This window comes from Octopus bimaculoides, chromosome 6 (genome assembly GCF_046866305.1).
Source record: "Octopus bimaculoides isolate indiv1 chromosome 6, ASM4686630v1, whole genome shotgun sequence".
In the NCBI taxonomy this organism is placed as follows: Eukaryota; Metazoa; Mollusca; class Cephalopoda; order Octopoda; family Octopodidae; genus Octopus; species Octopus bimaculoides.
This window is the reverse complement of record NC_142933.1, coordinates 75,868,580-75,886,827: the sequence shown is the minus strand read 5'-3', so window position 1 is coordinate 75,886,827 and position 18,248 is coordinate 75,868,580. Positions and strand designations below refer to the sequence as shown.

The following is an 18,248-nucleotide window of genomic DNA, read 5'->3' as shown; positions in this document are numbered from 1 at the left end:
ATGCGGATGAAGTGGATAACAGCTAGCCTTCAGCTGCACTTTTGGACCCTGTTGTGTCCACCACTCTAATTGGTTGGTATTGGCGCATTTTTATCTCCTGTTCTATTTCACGCCAGGGTGCAACCCAACCAATCACTGCCTTCAGATAAGGTCGCGTGGGACAGTTTTTCTGAACCCCTGTTTGAGCCGATAGTATCTTATAAATAGCTAACTTTTCACCGTCACGTTTGTCAATCAGCTTTAGACCTTCTGAGGTCTAGCCGCTGACCACAGAGCACAGCCAGTTCCAGGGACAACACAACACAGCACATGGAGAATCGTCACCACTTCATTCAACAGCTTACTGCAAACTCCATCTTCGTCGCCACCTCGTCTTCTTCGCATCAACACCAACGTCTCTACGTACACACCACCAACAGTACTCGCACGGGTTCTCACCTCACTGTTTGTGAATTGCTTCACCATGGTTAACAGCGAGTACAACCTGCGAGACCTCCTGTAACAAGTAACCGGCCGCAGCATTGAATCCTCATCTTCTCGTGCGACAGTATCTTTTCTCGGCTCTGCCTTGCCGCCACAACTTCTTGATACAGCACTTCAACCCCTGTGTTCCTTAACTACGAACTGGTATTTACCATCCTTGTGTCTGGACTTTCTTCTAACGTCCTTATAGACTCTTTTCTATGCTCTGTATTACTTGCACACACATGCATCCATGTTTGTATACACATACACTTTGTTTACACGACGGCCTGCCTATTATTGTGTTTATATGTCGCACTCACACACACAGATATACATGTTGACATATCAATACAACTTTTTCTTAAACCTTCTACTGGTTGTGTCTCTCTTTTCCTTTTGGCACTTATATACATTTATCCTCTTTTCGTGTTTTTCATTTGTATTGACTGTGCGATGCGCTAAAGGAGCCATTCCTCGTCACCATCTCCTGATCGCACGGTCCTTACAAATACATGCCACATATACATAGCTTCCTCTTTTGAAGGATATTCATTTAATAAATAAATATATATATATATATATATATATATATATATATATATATATAGTTTTAGGGAAAAGAACCAAGGTTCATGAACTCATTGATGAAAATCCACTGTCACATATAGAAAAATTAATAATAAAAAGCACAATAAATAAGTATAATATAATACAAAGTAAATATCATAAGATCAAGATAATAAAATGACTACAAGTGTTTCATAACCAATTTTCAAATATAAAGAAATTTAAATCAATTAAAATCGATTAAAACTATCGAAAATCAATTCTATTCAAAAATATAGCTAATCTTCAGGTCAAAATACAACAATAATAATAATAAATGAATGTATCAACCAACAATAAATAACAAAGAATTCATTGAGACAGTTTTTACTATGGCCAGATGCCTTTCTCATCATCAAACTTTGCTTGTTTCCAAATAAGGTAATATTTCTCTATCACTGGATCTGTTTCCATGGATAACTGGCAACAAATGACACTGCTTGTATGATGGTGACACTTGTATACAACTATCACATAATGTCTAGATGTGGCAGAGAAGCTAACTTCTTAACCACACAGCCATGCCTGCTATATATAAATGTATTATTTGGTATTGCTAATCAATTTATGGAAAAACAACAAAAACATTTACTGAAGCTGGGACTCAACATAAATTAGAGTGAAATTTATTGATAATATTAGTTTGACTGGGACCTCAGGTTTCGCCTATAATGGCTTTGAATAAGTCATTAGACGTAAAACAAGCAAATGAATATATATATATATTCATTGAGGCTGATCTATTTTTATGGTGAGATGCCCTTATGTTGTCAACCCTTATTCCAAGCAAGGTAATATTTCCCCAATGCCACACATACTTTTCAGGAAAGACAGGAAATGAACAACATCGTTTGTATGAGTAATGCTCATTTAAAACTATCACACAATATCAAGACATAAAAACACAGATATATCTTCAAGTTTTGGGGGCTAACCAGACAGCTACTTCTATGGATGTCACATCATCATCATCATCATTGTCATTATCATCATCATCACCATCATTTAATGACTATTGTCCATGCTGGTATAGATTGGATGGTTTGGCCAGGGCTAGCAAGCTGGAAGGTTGCACCAGTCTGATTTGGCATGCTTTCTACAGCTGGATGCCCTTCCTAACACCAACCACTTCGAGAGTGTAATGGGTGCTTTTACATGCAACTGGCACAAGTACCATTTGCATGACATCAGTATCTGCCACAACTGCAACTTTACTTGGCTTGATTATAATGCCAAGGGTTTCAGTCATTTGTGATTGACTCTATGAGGTCTAACACTCGAAAGGTAAGGTGCTTTTCATGTACCACTGGCATCAGCCACTTTGCCTCCGTGAAGCCCAACGCTCAAAAGGTGCTTTTTACGTGCCACCAGCACACAGGTGCCAGTTACGTGACACCAACATCAGCCACAACTACAATTTCACTTCGCTTGCCAGGTCTTCTCAAGCACAGCATATCACCAAAGGCCTCAGTCACTAGTCATTGCCTCTGTGAGGCCCAAAGCTCGAAGTTCATGCATCACCACCTCATCCCATGTCTTCTTGGGTTTACCTGTACCACGGGTTCCTTCTACAGTTAAAGGTCAGCTCTTCTTTACACAGCTGTCCTCGTCCATATGTATCACATGACCATACCAGCGCAGTCGTCTCTCTGGCACACCACACCTGATGCCTCTTATGCCAAGTATATTTAATGTCAGAAAAAGACACTAGGTCTCTGAGAATCTGTGTAAGGTTTCACAAGTTCCTAAAAAGGCAGCAGGAGACTACTCTCATGTATCTTCACTAAGAAAACTGCCTTCACAGTATTGCCACTACAGCATCACAAGAGTTGGTTCAAACTCAATGGTTGACTTCACATATACAGAGCTGAACTTACCTTACTTTCAGGATGATAAACAACAAAATAGGGGGTAGATCTTAAAGGCACTTTTCTCACGGGCCATGGTGAATCATAAGTAAGATGGGTAGGCAAAACACATATCCGTAGCTCACCCTAAATCAAAGAAAGAAAAAAATGATTATTTAACTAAAACAACAAATAAGCATTATTTCAGAAAAAACTATTGAACACAGGTGCCAGTTACGTGACACCAACATCAGCGACAACTACAATTTCACTTCGCTTGCCAGGTCTTTCAAATTCAAGCACAAGGCCAGCAATTTGGGTGGAGGGGGTAAGTCGATTACATTGACCCCAGTGCTCAGTTACTACTTATTTTACTGACCTTGAAAGGATAAAAGACCAAGTCAACCCTGGCAGAATTTGAACTCAGAATATAAAGACAGATGAAATGCCGCTAAGTATTTTGCCCAGTGTATTAAATATTCTGACAGCTCGCAGCCTTATTGAACAATAATATTAACCAATATCTATGTCCACTGAATATCATGCTGAACATATTATCTGATTAACATCACTATATTCTTATTTTTTAATTCTCTTAGACGCAGGCTGCATGGTTAAGAAGTTTGCTTTCCAACTATGTTGCTTTGAGTTCAGTCTAACCGCATAGCACTTTAGGCAAATGTCTGCTGCTTTAACACAGGGCTGATCAAAGCCACGTCAGTGAATAGCAAGAAGCCCATCATATATGCGTGTGTGTTTGTATAGACACACAAACAAAACTTCTGTAGAGTTTGTGTCTACCAAATTCACTCACAAGGTCCAGAGATATAGTGGAAGACACTAGCTCAAGGTGTTATGCAGTGGGACTGATCTCAAAACTACATGGTTGTAAATTAGCCTTCTTACCACACAGCCATGCTAACACTTATACCATTATTTTCACACAGATTCTCTATGCTGATCCTTGATTCTCCTCAACAACCTCTCTCATAAGAAATGTTAAGCACTCAACAACAGTTAATCCACTTTTGGCATTGATTCTTGTCCTCAAAAAACTTAGCCACTTCATTAAACCTAGTATTTAATCGGAACAGATTCTCATTAACTTGAGCAATATGTTTTTCACAAAGCTCCTCCAACACCAGAAGGATATCTGGCTTGATTTTCGTGACTCAAAAGAGTAACCAGTGGTAAACATGGTCTACTCAAAGCATGTCCAACCAAAATTTACTCGTTTTGGTCACTGGACTGCAACTATGCTGGAGCACAGCTTTGAAGAGTTTAGTTCAACAAATTGACCCCGGTACTTATTTTTAAGTCTGGTACTTGTTCTATCATTCACTTCTGTCAAACCACTAAGTCACGAGAATGTAAACAAGCCAATACTGATTATCAAGAACTGATGGAGATAAACATAAAGTCATTCATACACACACATACACAGACACTTATGCACATGCTACAGTCTTTCACAGTTTCTTATTTCTTTATTGCCCACAAGGGGCTAAACATAGAGGGGACAAACAAGGACAGACAAAGGGATTAAGTCGATTACATCGACCCCAGTACGTAACTGGTACTTTATTTATCGACCCGGAAAGGATGAAAGGCAAAGTCGACCTCGGCGGAATTTGAACTCAGAACGTAACGACGGGCGAAATACCGCTAAGCACTTTGCCTGGCATGCAAATGTTTCAGCCAGCTCGCCATCTTTCACAGCTTCTGTCTACCAAATTCACTTACAAGAAACTGGTCAGTCTAGGGCTATACTAAAAGACACTGGCACAAAGTGCTGGCCACACAGTGGGACTGAACCTGAAACCACATGGCTGCAAAGCAAGTTTCTTAACTACACAGCCATGCCAGTGCTGAGAACACATTAAACAAATCATGATATACATACATATTAATACATATAATTAATACACATAATTAATACATTTTTAAAATACCCAGACTTACACTTAAAAGTTCCACACTTCAATTATAGTGTTCAAATATGACATGTTGCACCCATTTGTTCTCTGACATTTTTATATAATGACATTGGTACTATTCCAATATCAACTAACAATGAAAATGGTACCAAATTGATTTCAAACACAATTTGGATGTAAGTAAACAAGAAAAAGAAATGAACTTACAGCTTTGTTGAAATATAAGAAACCTTTTGGGCAGTTGATATTATGGAAAGGAGCGAAACATGTAATCGGGCCATCAATGTTCATAGGGTGTATTCGAAGGGAACCCCGAGCAGTCATGATAATCCAGTGGGGATATGCACCGCATATAAAAACCTACAAATAAAATAAATATGTTTTGTGATTAAAACTTTTTGATAGCATATGTAATTGATAAGAAAATAAACTGTTACTGAGTTTTTCAATGTGAGTCACTGAACTTGCTAGAAATAGCAGACAAATTTCTCCCAAACCACACCCTACTATCTTTTTTAAAGAAGGACACATTGGAGAATGTAGTCCAGAGTACACTAGTCAGCGCCCTAAGTCTGCACAAGCGCCACAACTCAGAATTTCCAAAACTATTCACTTTCTTCAGATGTAAACATTATATGCATAACTTAAATAAGAGAAAAATTAAATATGTAAGAACTTCTTTCTCACACAAAGAAGGGGACATCATCAACATTATTATTTTAATGTCCACTTCTTCATGCTCACATGGGTCAGACGAAATTTTGTGGAGGCAGATTTTTTACAGCCAGATACCTTTCTTGTTACCAACTCTCACCAGTTTTTGAGGCATATATTTCCATGATCAGACATGCTTTTCACAGAAGATGGAGAACGAAGGGCACCGCTTCCATGACAGTGACAATCGTCTACAACTATTACGTGATGTCAATGAGACAGTAACACACATACAACACACACACACACACACACATAAGTAATTAAGATTCAGTTGAATTAGGTACTTAAGTTGAAGCACCAAGTCAATCTGGTATTATCCGCACAGCTCGAAGTAAGGTAAATAAAATCAAAATAAGCAATAGGATTTCAAGTAGTAATGCAGTACAATCGTTTCAAGCGGATCCATTTAATTGAACAATGCACTCATTTTTTTCTGCAGTTGAAAGCGCTGCATTTCAATTGATGTAATGATTGCATTATTCAATTAAACTGAGCTGCTTGAAATGGTAGTACTGCATTACTACTTGAAATCCTGTTGCTTCGAAACGCCTAGTTTAGAATGGAGGCAGCTGATGAAGGAAAAGTTTCATAAGTGGCTCGTCTGTTTTCCTATGTGTTCATTCTGTTGTCTGTAAAAAAGTCCGTTTTTTGTGCTTTATGTTCCCGTTCCTTTTCTGACGTCCTGTACCCGGATATGCATCTATATATACATGTAGATGTAGGTATGTACATATATGTGTGTATACATGCATATGCTCATATATCATTTGTATTATATATATGTATATATATATATATATATATATATATATATATATATATATATATATATATATATCATCATCATCATCATCATCATCATCATCATCATCATCATCATCATCATCATCATCATCGTTTAACGTCCGCTTTCCATGCTAGCATGGGTTGGACGATTTGACTGAGGACTGGTGAAACCGGATGGCAACACCAGGCTCCAATCTAAATTTATATATATATATATATATATATATATACACACACATATACAATGGGCTTCTTTCAGTTTCTGTCTACCAAATCCACTCCCAAGGTTTTAGCTAGCTTAGGGCTATATATAGTAGAAGACACTTGCCCAAGGTGTCTTGCAGTGGGACTGAACCTAGAAACTTATGGTTGGGAAGCTCACTTCTTACCACACAGCCATACCTGCACCTAGGATATATGGCAAAAATAATAGGGTACTAGTAAAACTACTTTACAAATATTTCAGTTTTATGCCACTACAATTTGAGAACAATTCTTTCCGGTGTTGACTTCACTTTTCATCTTTTTAACAAAGGGTGAAAGGCGAATATCATAGGGATAATTCAATCAAACATAACCCATATAAATATCTCAAAAATATCGGATTTCCGATTAATCAAATGGGGTTATTAACAAGGAGGTATGTTTCATTTATTGTAAAGTTAAAGTGATTCTACTGATAAGAATAATGAGTGATAGCCACTGCAGCTAGTGTTGCTGTTGACGCCTATTTTTTTCCTAAGTCAGCCTTGTCTAAACAGACATATTGTCTTTTCAGGTGCCAGCGTCACATATAAAGCACGCACACTGGTGCTGTGTAAATGTACCCATGCCGGTGGCATGCAAAAAGCACCCAGCACACTCTGTAAAGTGGTTGGTATCAGGAAGGGCATCCAGCCATAGAAACCATGTCACAACAGACAATTTGGAGTCTGGACAGCTGGACAGCTCCATGTCAAACCATCTAACCCATGCCAGCATGGAAAGCAGATGTTAAATGATGATGATGATGATGACGGACTATACTGCCTAACATGTTCTCTATTTTTTTAAAACAGAAGTAATTTGAGGTATTTGTCTGCTATTTTTACTAAGTCGAGCTATCACAAAGTCTGCAAAAACTGGTAAACATCTAAATGACTGTAAACAAAAAGCAAGAATATTCTCTTTTTCCAGACAAAAGGTTATTCTATAGGGTACATGAAACAAGTATATGATACTCATGTAAAAGAAAAAATGTGTATACTACCTAAGTCTATTAAACTATAAAGAATGGTGTAATTTAAAAATCAATAGATATCTCATTTTCTACTTTGTATCTGTGGAGGCAAAAATCACTATGTAATAATGCATAAAACTATCATTTTGAATATTAAAGTATTGCTATTTTGCTGACAGCATGTATTTCCTTTAATCCCTTATCAAGCTATATATTTCTAATTTCTAAATGGACCAACACAAAGAACTATTTGTAATAAACTAGCACTGAATCTAGAAACTGATGTCTTTCGTCCATCTAATACAACTGAAATCAGAGTTAAAAAGCAGTCCACTTAACTGCTTATACTGAGGCAATAAGACAGCTACTACATGCTTATCAACCAACTACAAAATAGCAGCCAAATCTCTCTCTGAACCACACTCTAGCATATTACAAAAGGAAGGATACATTGCACAATGTGGCACTAAATACCATCTGAAAATAGGTGAAATGGCCATGAGTAAAATGCCTTCAATCATGGGTGTAGGTATGGTTGTAAGATTAAAAAATTCACTAACTTAAGTTGCTCCACCTGGGCTGAACTGCAACAACCTATACTGTTTGCAAAAAGATTGGATTTACATTACTAAATAGATTTTGATGGGGTTTTTCCCTGATTGTTTACAGTAGGACAAACATCATCAAGGCTGACTCTGCCTTTCATTCTTTCAAGGTTGATAAAATAACAACAAGCTGAGCAGTGGGTCAGCATAATTGTCTTCCCTGCCTCCTCAAAATTGCTAGCCTTGTGCCAAAATTATAAAAGAATTTTTAGACAGAATCCTAGAAATAGGTAATTAAAAGTGCATTTTGCATTTATGATGTCCAATTGTACATAAATATCAAAGGCATATTCTTTTATTCTTTAAATTGGTCCAGTCATTTGACTGCAGCCATGTTGGAGCACTGCCTTGAAGAGTTTTTTTAGCCCAACAAATCAACCCCAGGATTTATTTTTTTAAAACCTAGTGTTTATTCTATCAGTCTCTTTTGCTGAACAACTAATTTACAGGGATGTAAACACACCAACACCAGTTGTCAAGTAGTGATGGGGGAACAAACACAGACAAAGACACACACACACATATATACACGACACTTCCAAATCCACTCACAAGGCTTTGGTTGGCCCAAAGCTATAGTAGAAGACACTTGCCCAAGGTGCCACATAGTGGGACTGAACTAAGAACCATGTGGTTGGAAAGCTTCTTACCACACAGCTAAGCTATTTTTTTAATAAAGACACCTAGTAATTTGTCAAAGAAATGAAAGAAAGTAAAAATTAGTGTTTTGAATAAATGAAAAGATAAAAAAGAAACAGGAAAAGTATTTAAGAAATATTCCAAAACAGTTACTTCCTCATGGGAAAGAGCTAAAAAATACTGATCAGAATTTTCTGTCACAAAGTTTTAAAAAATTTCCATCAGTAATGAAATAAAAATTTTTTTTAATTTCCAAAGAAAAAAAAAAGGAAAAATTAGTTTCAACTAATACATCTCTCGAGGGTGTATTGTTGGACATTTTCTCTGCAACATAACTAAGCATACCATTACAGTTTTTTCATGAGCTAACTCTTTTAATACCATCCCACCTAAGACCACCCATAGTTCTATGATACAAACTTCACACTTTAACCCTTTAGCATTTCAACTGGCCATATCTGGCCAAACTATTCCACTTGTTTTATGCTCAAACTGGCCACATTCAGCCTCTCACACCTACCCTATAATGTCATTGTAAAAATAAACAATCACATCATTGAAATCGTGAAGCTACAAGATAATGCATGATTAATTCAAAGCATTGTGGATAATCCTTTCTACTATAGGCACAGGTAAGTCAATCACATCAACCCCAGTACTTGGCCAGTGTTTAATTTCTCAATCCCGAAAGGATGAAAAGCAAAGTTGACCTCAGCAGAATTTGAACTCAGAACATAAGGATGGACAAAATGCCGCAAGCATTACATTTGACAGAGTAATTTGAATGCTAAAGGGTTAAAGTGATCTAATCTAAAACTTTCTATCAAAAGTTTATATTAATTTCATGTTACTTACATCAGCTTAATAAAGATGTAGAGCATTTTACTACATTCTTCATTATTTTTAAAATTAATTGAAACAAATGCAGTATATTTCAACAGAAATGCTATTTATCTTAAAAATTTTTTACCTAAAACTTCAACTCAAAACATAACGCTTATTAAAATACTAGCTTATAAGCCGCACTCTGTGTGAACTTTTAAGCTAGCTCCTGCAGAGAACTAACTGGACTTGCCGCCCAGAACTAAAGAGAGCAATGATAATAAAGCATTTATTGGTACCCTGCCAATATGGTATTACTTTAAATTCAGTTTAAATGAAAAACTTGAAGTTCACAAATATTTGGAGTTCTTTTAAATTTGAATTTTCAATTGTTAGCATATAACAAATCCTCATCCAAACTTGATCACAATGTCGGATGCTCAAGAACCATATGAAGGGCAAATTTTCAATTCCGGAATCATCCCAATTCCAAAAAGGTATAATATGTCTATGCAAAGCAAATGTAGACTGAGATACAGGGGTCCCAGACGGATGGACAGACAGAATTTCATGTTTATTATTATAGATAAATTAATAAAATATTTCATTTAAACTATGAGTCTGAATTATAATAATCAATTCCATGTTTAAAAACTAAGCTTATAAAAGAAACCTTATCTCTTTATATATAAAATTCTTTGTCTTTCTATCTGTTTCCTGTGCATTCTCAAACGGCTCAACCAAATCAAATCAAATTTTACAGGGTCATAGTATTACATCCCATATTTGGATTAAAACAATATAACAGTTTATCTAAAATTAATCTTTCTATAGTCAACTATAATAAAGGACATTTTATACCACCACCACCACCACGTTCCAGTTTTGAATATGAGTGTGTATGTGTCTGTGAGTATGTGTGTTTGTGCATTTGTTATGTACGTTAGACCTCAGAGAGTTAAACACACACACACATCTACACATACATACACATGTGTAGATGAATGTATGTGTCTGGAGTGTGTGTGTTTGCGTGTTTGTTACCTATGTTAAGCCTTAGAGAACTAAATGCACACATCTTCACATACATATACATATGTGATGACTGACAAGTATATGTGTGTGAGTGTATGTGAGAGTATGTATGTGTGAGTATACATACATTTTTGTGATGACTGACACACACACATCTAAAGAGTAAGAGAGACAATTAAAGTGTTGGATGTACAGAAAACAGATTCCATCACATGCCAGGGGGAAAAACTAAAAGTAGTTGATAGCTTCTGTTACCTAGGTGACCAAGTCAGTAGAAGGGGTAGATGCTCTGAGAGCATAGCTGCTAGAATAAGAATAGCCTGGGCAAAGTTCAGAGAGCTCCTGCCTCTGCTGGTAACAAAGGGCCACTCGCTCAAGTGAAAGGTAGACTGTATAATGCATGTGTGCAAAAAACCATGCTACACGGCAGTGAAACATGGGTTGTGACTGCTAAGGACATGCGTAGGCTTGAAAGAAATGAAGCTAGTATACTTCACTGGATGTGTAATGTCAGTGTGCATACATGACTGAGTGTAAGTGCCCTGAGAGAAAAGTTGAACATAAGAAGCATCAGATGTGGTATGCAAGAGAGACAACTGCACTGGTATGGTCATGTGTTGCATATGGATGAGGATGGCTGTGTGAGGAAGTGTCACACTCTAATATTGGAGGGAACCTGCGGAAGAGATAGATCCAGGAAGACATGGGATGAGGTGGTGAAGCAGGACCTTTGAACGTTGGGCCTCACAGAGGCAATGACAAGCAACCGAGACCTTTGGAGATATGCCGTGCTTGAGAAGTACTGGCAAGCCAAGTGAGATCGTAGCCATGGCTGATACCAGTGTCACATAACCAGCCCATTTAAAAGTATCCTTCAATTGTCAGTCAATATGTTGTACTTGAGAACACCTGTTGAATCAAGAGAAATCATAGTCGTGGCTGATGCCAGTGCTGCCTGACGTAAAAAGCAGCATTCGCACATGGCTGGTGGCACATAAAAAGCATGATTCGAGTGTGGTCGATGCCAGCAATGCCTGACTGGCTCCTGTTCTGGTTGCATGTAAAAAGTACCATTCAAGCATGGTTGATGCCAGTGCTGCCTGACTAGCTCTCGTGCTGGTGGTACATAAAAAGCACCGTTCGAGCATGGTTGATGCCATGCTGCCTGTCTGGCTCCCATGCCAGTGGCATGTAAAAAGCACAATTGATGCCAGTGTCGGCTGACTGGCCCTTGTGCTAGAGACACATAAAAAGCACCCACTACAGTCTCAGAGTGGTTGGCATTAGGAATGGTATCTAGCTGTAGAAACGTTGCCAGATCAGATTGGAGCCTGGTGCAGCCTCCTGGCTTGCCAGTCCTCAGTCAAACCGTCCAACCCATGCCAGCATGAAAAGCAGACGCTAAACGATGATGACGTTGATATTCAGTGAGAGAGAGTGTTATCCTGAGGTGTGCATCAATGTATGTCTGTGTGTGTCTGTCTTAGTATATGTATGTGAGAGTGTACGTATGCGTGAGTGTATGTGTGATAATTTTCCAGCTGTAGAAACTCTGCCAAATTAGATTGGAGCCTGGTGTTGCCATCCGGTTTCACCAGTCCTCAGTCAAATCGTCCAACCCATGCTAGCATGGAAAGCGGACGTTAAACGATGATGATGATGATGATGATGATTTGGATTAAAACAATATAACACTTTATCTAAAACTACTATAGACAACTAAGTGAATAATTCAACAACTATGTCACATTTTGTATATGAATGTGTATATATCTGTGAGTGTGTGTGTTTGTTGGGTACACAGACATACATTTACACATACATAAAAATATATGTGACAACTGACAAAGAAAATGAAGTGAAAATTTATGCGTTCCTCTCATACCCACAGATACTCCATTTGAATTTAACAAGCTTCAGTTTCTAGTCAAACTAAGTTTTGGTATTTCAATTAACAAATCTCAGGGTCAATCCCTCAAAGCAGTTGGATTTCATTTCTCTACTACATGCTTCTCCTACAGCCAAAACTATGTTGCTTGCTCATGAGTTGGAAGCAACAACAATTTATTCATTTGCACAAAAAATTACACAATGAATATTGTTTACTCTGAGGTGCTTCAAGATTGACAGATTTTCATTTCTAAATTCTATTATCATTACAATTTGGATATTTTTTAATAAAATATAGATATTTTGAAATAATTACAAGAAAAAAATAAATCGACATATTTATTGTTTACTAATCCAAATATGAACAGCAGTAACCGGGGAAAATATTTAGCTAGTTGGATATAAAGCTAAAGAGCTTAAGACAATGCACATGTTGATAAAAAACCAGTAAAGATAGATACAAGACAATGAAGGCATCTCTGCATGGTCATACAACCTGCTAGAGATAACAGCAATATTTCTCTCAAGTAAGGCAGCGAGCTGGCAGAATCATTAGCATGTCGGGCAAAATGTTTAGCAGCATTTTGTCAATCCTTAGATTCTGGGTTCAAACGCCACTGAGGTTGACTTGCCTCTCATCCTTTCAGGGTCAATAAAATAAGTACCAGTTGAACAATGGGGTCAATTTAATTGACTTAGCACCTCCCCAAAATTGCTGGCCTTTTGCCAAAATTTGAAACTAATATTTCTCTCAAGTTACACCTTTACTGTCTTAAAAAAATAAAAAGAAAGGTTTTGGATATTCTAGTCAAAATAAGGGATGGTCAGAACTGTCTCCTCAATCAAAAATAAACGACAGCAATAACTCATAAGGACTACACTGTCACATGATTTTCGTCCTTGGATAGCAACTGTTATTTCTTATTTGCTTACCCCTAGAAAATATGAAAAATGGCTAATATTTCCATCAAACTTTGCTTTTCTTACATTTATTCAAACCCCAACCAATCCCTCTCAACACATGGATCTGATGCTCCCCAACTACTCCTGCTCATCATCAGAGATGCACATATTGTCAGCCACTAAGGGACATGCTTAAGTGGTTAAGGTCAAGTAACTGACAAGTAAATCTGTGGTATCGAGCAGAATATTTACTATAATGATATTTCTGCTTCAGCCACTCAGTATTGAATCTGTCTGAAATGTAATGGAAAAAAAGGTCAGTCTCAAAACATTGGTGTTCTGGTCACAAAAGCAAAATTTGAAGGGAATAGTTGTCTTTTCCTTTGATTTCTAGATAGAAGCAGGTAGGAAATAACACTTACTGACCAAAGGGAAAAAAGGAAAAATTTCATTATACAGTGTTATTTATTAACCTACCCCAGAATAACCAGTTATGTCCTCAAAGTACCGCATCAAACAAACATGGCTTTCTTTCAGAATACCGACATCCTCAGTGACTTCCACTCCTTTTTTACGCGCACGAGATGATTTCTTGTCTCTGAGGATAAGATTGTGTTGTATTTTCTTGAATCGGATTTTCAAGTGGTTATCAATTTGAGTTTGGTAAAATGGAAAAGCTTCATATAATAGCAAGTCTTCATCTACTCGAGCCTGGAAAATACATATAAAAGCAAAAACAATCAAATGATGTATTATGGAAATTTGGAAAAAAAAAGATATATATAGGGTGATAAATCTAATATTAATTCAATTTAAAACCAAGTGGCCTACCATATAAAAAAATCTGAAAATTCAGAGAAAATTGTATTACACATGTATAAGGGATGACCACTAGGTGGACATCCAATATGCTAGAAAGAGGTCAGCAACAACCCAGTCACAAAGAAAAATAATGTTCTCCAGAAAAAACTTCGCTAAGCACCAGAACAAGACAAAATGAGAAATATACAGAAATATATATATATATATATATATATATATATATATATATATATATATATATATATATATATATATATATGTGTGTGTGTATATATATATATATATATATATAAAATACAAAATGGGACAAGAACACAAAAAATCCAGACAGTTAGGTGATACAAAAAAGGGACAACAAAACATCCAAATAGACAATACAAAGAAAACAAGAAGAGGTGATTTGGAGTTTTCTTTCCTCAGTCGAGTTCCAGATTATCTTTGCAATTTTGGCTGGTTATACTCGAGATTGCTCCAATCTGGCCAGCCCCAAGGAAAAACTAAGCTAACAGTATTAGATCCCTTGAAAGAAAGCAGCGAATGTATACGAAAACAAGGTAGGGAAAAAAAACGGAGAATGTTACACAAATACAAATAACAGGACATAAAAACAAGTGTCTTTTGACTATGGACAAATTAAATTAAGCTGGCGCGTGTGGAAATAAAGCTTTACGGCAGGGATACAAGATTTCACAGGCACAGGGAGGAATATAGATGTTGCATGGACGACAGCCGAACCAAGAAAGAAAGATCAGGCTTGGCCGAACACCAGTCATGTCGGGAGAGAAGAGAGAGAGGTAGGGAAAGAGGAACAGAAGAAAATAATTACAGGGACACAGTGAAGTGAAAAGAGAAGGATATATATCATCATCATCGTTTAATGTCCGCTTTCCATGCTAGCATGGGTTGGACGATTTGACTGAGGACTGGTGAACCAGATGGCTACACCAGGCTCCAATCTGATTTGGCAGAGCTTCTACAGCTGGATGCCCTTCCAACGCCAACCACTCCGAGAGTGTAGTGGATGCTTTTACGTGCCACCGGCATGAAGGCCAGTCAGGTGGTACTGGCAACGACCACGCTCAATCTCACTCGAATGTCTTTACACATGCCACTGGCACAAGTGCCAGGATGGCGATGCTGGGCACAGGTGCCATCACGATTTTACTTTCGCTTGCCCCAACAGGTCTTCGCAAGCCAAGTTTTGTGTCCAATGAAGGAGAAGACGTTGGCATGGGTGCCAGTCGTCGAATTTAGTTCGATTTCAATTTCACTTGCCTCAACAGGTCTTCGCAAGCAGAGTTTAGTGTCCAATGAAGGAAGGCACACATAAGGCAGAGGCCTTGGATTTAGGTCTCACTTGGCATGCCGGGTCTTCCCATGCACAGCATATTTCCAAAGGTCTCGGTCAGAAGTCATCGCCTCGGTGAGACCCAATGTTCGAAGGTCATGCTTCACCACCTCATCCCAGGTCTTCCTAGGCCTACCTCTTCCACAGGTTCCCTCAACTGCTAGGGTGTGGCACTTTTTCACACAGCTATCCTCATCCATTCTCGCCACATGACCATACCAGCGCAATCGTCTCTCTCGCATACCACAACTGATGCTTCTTAGGTTCAACTTTTCTCTCAAGGTACTTACACTTACCTACAATAATTACAGCAGTTGTTGTAAATGCCAGCCTCCACTGTCATTCGTTAAACATGTAGAGAGGTTTTTATCATATTAGAGAATGATGAATGTATTACACTAGAGAAGTAAAATTTAGCTTACCAATAAATGAGGCCGTGAATTGCGACAACCAAGCCCAACCAACAGAAGCTCCTTAATAACTGGCATATCACCAATAACTTTTTCTTGTCGGTCACTACTACTACTAGTATTGCTCATACTGCAAAAGAAAAAGAAAACGATTATTTGGAGGGGGGGGTTGTTAGTTTGTTTGGATTTGGTGAATGAGGTCATTTTTTTTTTTATCTGAATAAACGGAAATAAATCAAAACATGACTGTGTATTTAATCCTTTGACACCAACTCAACTAAGACGACCTTTAATTCAATTACACAAAGAAAAAAAACATCCATTTTAAAATTTTCATATTTACATTACGATCATCCAACAATTTTTTATATAACAACCTTTTGTTAACTTATGTTCCAAACATAGGCTGCATTACGAAGAAGTTGCTTATTTTACGAAATCCTTCCAAAATTAATTGAAACATAAAGGTAGTATATTTCAATAGAAATCATTATCATTATTCTATTGTTCATTTTTCCATCTTGCATGAGTAAGATGAGTCAGACAAAAACTTGTTGAGGTAGATTTCCTGTGGCTAGATGCTCTTGCAATAACCAACCCTCCCTTGTTTCCAAGAAAGGTAATATTTGCCAGTCATTCATTCAACCAAATGAACACCTCGGAGGCCAAATACATTTTCATAAAAGATTGTAAGCAAATGATACTGTCTGTAGGAACAGCGATTTAATTTTCAATATATGCACAAACAAGAGGAAGACAAAAAACACATAACATGACAATCTTCTTTCAGTTTCCATCTACCAATTCTATAAAATATAAGTCAGTCTGCAACCATAGTAGAAGATGTCAACTAAAGCAGAAGATGCCATGCAGTGGAAATGAACTTTATGCCACATAGTTCTCACGCAGACTTGTTAACCACCAAGCCATCCCTACACTTATATGCGGTGACATTTGTGACTGAAGGAAGACCCCTTCAGTCACAAATGATCATGGGATTACACCAAGAAAGTTCCCCTCCAAGGCACAAGTCCAGGCAAAATTGTTTGTGGAAGATCAGCAGTCACCCATGCATATCAGTTGTTGTTCAAGAGAAAGGCAAAGACCAATACAGCTTGGCACCAGTGATGTTGCAACTCATTTCTACAGCCGAGTGAACTGGAGCAATGTGAAATAAACAAATATTAAAAAATATGAAGCAGCCCAAATGGATAAGTTTTGATACCTCTCACTTACTGATCAATAGATAGTTTTTGTCCTGCAGCAAATTATATCAAAAGGCAACACACTTAACTCTTTAACAGAGTAATCTGAAGATCACTCTGTCAAATGTAATGCTTATTTCTCCATATTGCTTTGAATTCATCATATATGAAGTGGAATCAAAAAGTTCCAGGACTAGTTATGTTTAATAAAAAATAACTTATTTACCTAAGTTTTAACATCACCTTCTTCCAACATCATCTTCTTCCAAACAGTCACCTTATACAGCAATACAACCATCCCAGTATTCCTGTCACTTTTGGAATCCAGCCTGGAAGTCATTTTCCATAAGCAAGACAAGGACCTTCTGCAATTCCCTCTGGATATCAACAGTGTTAAAACAGTGACCTTTGAGCTGCAATTCTCTCTGGATATCAACAGTGTTAAAACAGTGACCTTTGAGCTGCATTTTCATCTTGAGGAAGAGATGGAAGTCTACAGGTGCTAAGTCTGATGAATAGGACAAGTGCAAAAATGATACCTTGTTGATTTTGGCAACAAACTCGTGAGTGAGGAGAGTTTGGTGACAGGGTGCATTGTCATCATGAAGAATCCAATTCTTTGCGCTCCACAGATCCAGTCGCTTTCACTAAATGTCCTCCCTCAAACACTTCAAAACGTCACAGTAGAACTCTCAATTGATGGTCTGGCCCTGGGGGACAAATTCTCAATGCACAATACCACATTTCCATAAGTGATGCTTGTAGCAGGTCTTCCAAGGATGTTCTTCCACTTTTGAAGTGCCTGTTCCACTCGAAACACTGTGTACCACCTGTTGCCTCATCGCCGTAAGATTGTCAAAGTATTTCAATGTCTCTGTAGCAGACTTACCAAGTTTAACACAAAATTTCACACTGGCGTTTTGTTCCTGTCCATGATAAAATCGCAGGCTACAGCATACATGTGATCAGAAAAACAGAAATTTTACAACTTG

The 18,248-nt window shown here is 37.6% G+C and overlaps 1 protein-coding gene across 3 annotated transcripts in view; it reads right to left on the bottom strand.

The window, feature by feature from the left end:
* The window catches only part of LOC106871560 (cleavage and polyadenylation specificity factor subunit 1), a 100,687-nt gene that overhangs the window by 40,662 nt on the left and 41,777 nt on the right, over window positions 1–18,248 (bottom strand). For all 3 annotated transcript variants that reach the window (XM_089354115.1, XM_052968705.2, XM_014918065.3), the window contains exons 24-27: window positions 16,064–16,181; window positions 13,949–14,182; window positions 5,063–5,215; window positions 2,949–3,065 (exon numbers count right to left, since the gene is read on the bottom strand). In XM_089354115.1, coding sequence (XP_089210241.1) covers window positions 2,949–3,065; window positions 5,063–5,215; window positions 13,949–14,182; window positions 16,064–16,181 — 622 coding nt within the window. The remainder of the gene's footprint in view (window positions 1–2,948; window positions 3,066–5,062; window positions 5,216–13,948; window positions 14,183–16,063; window positions 16,182–18,248) is intronic.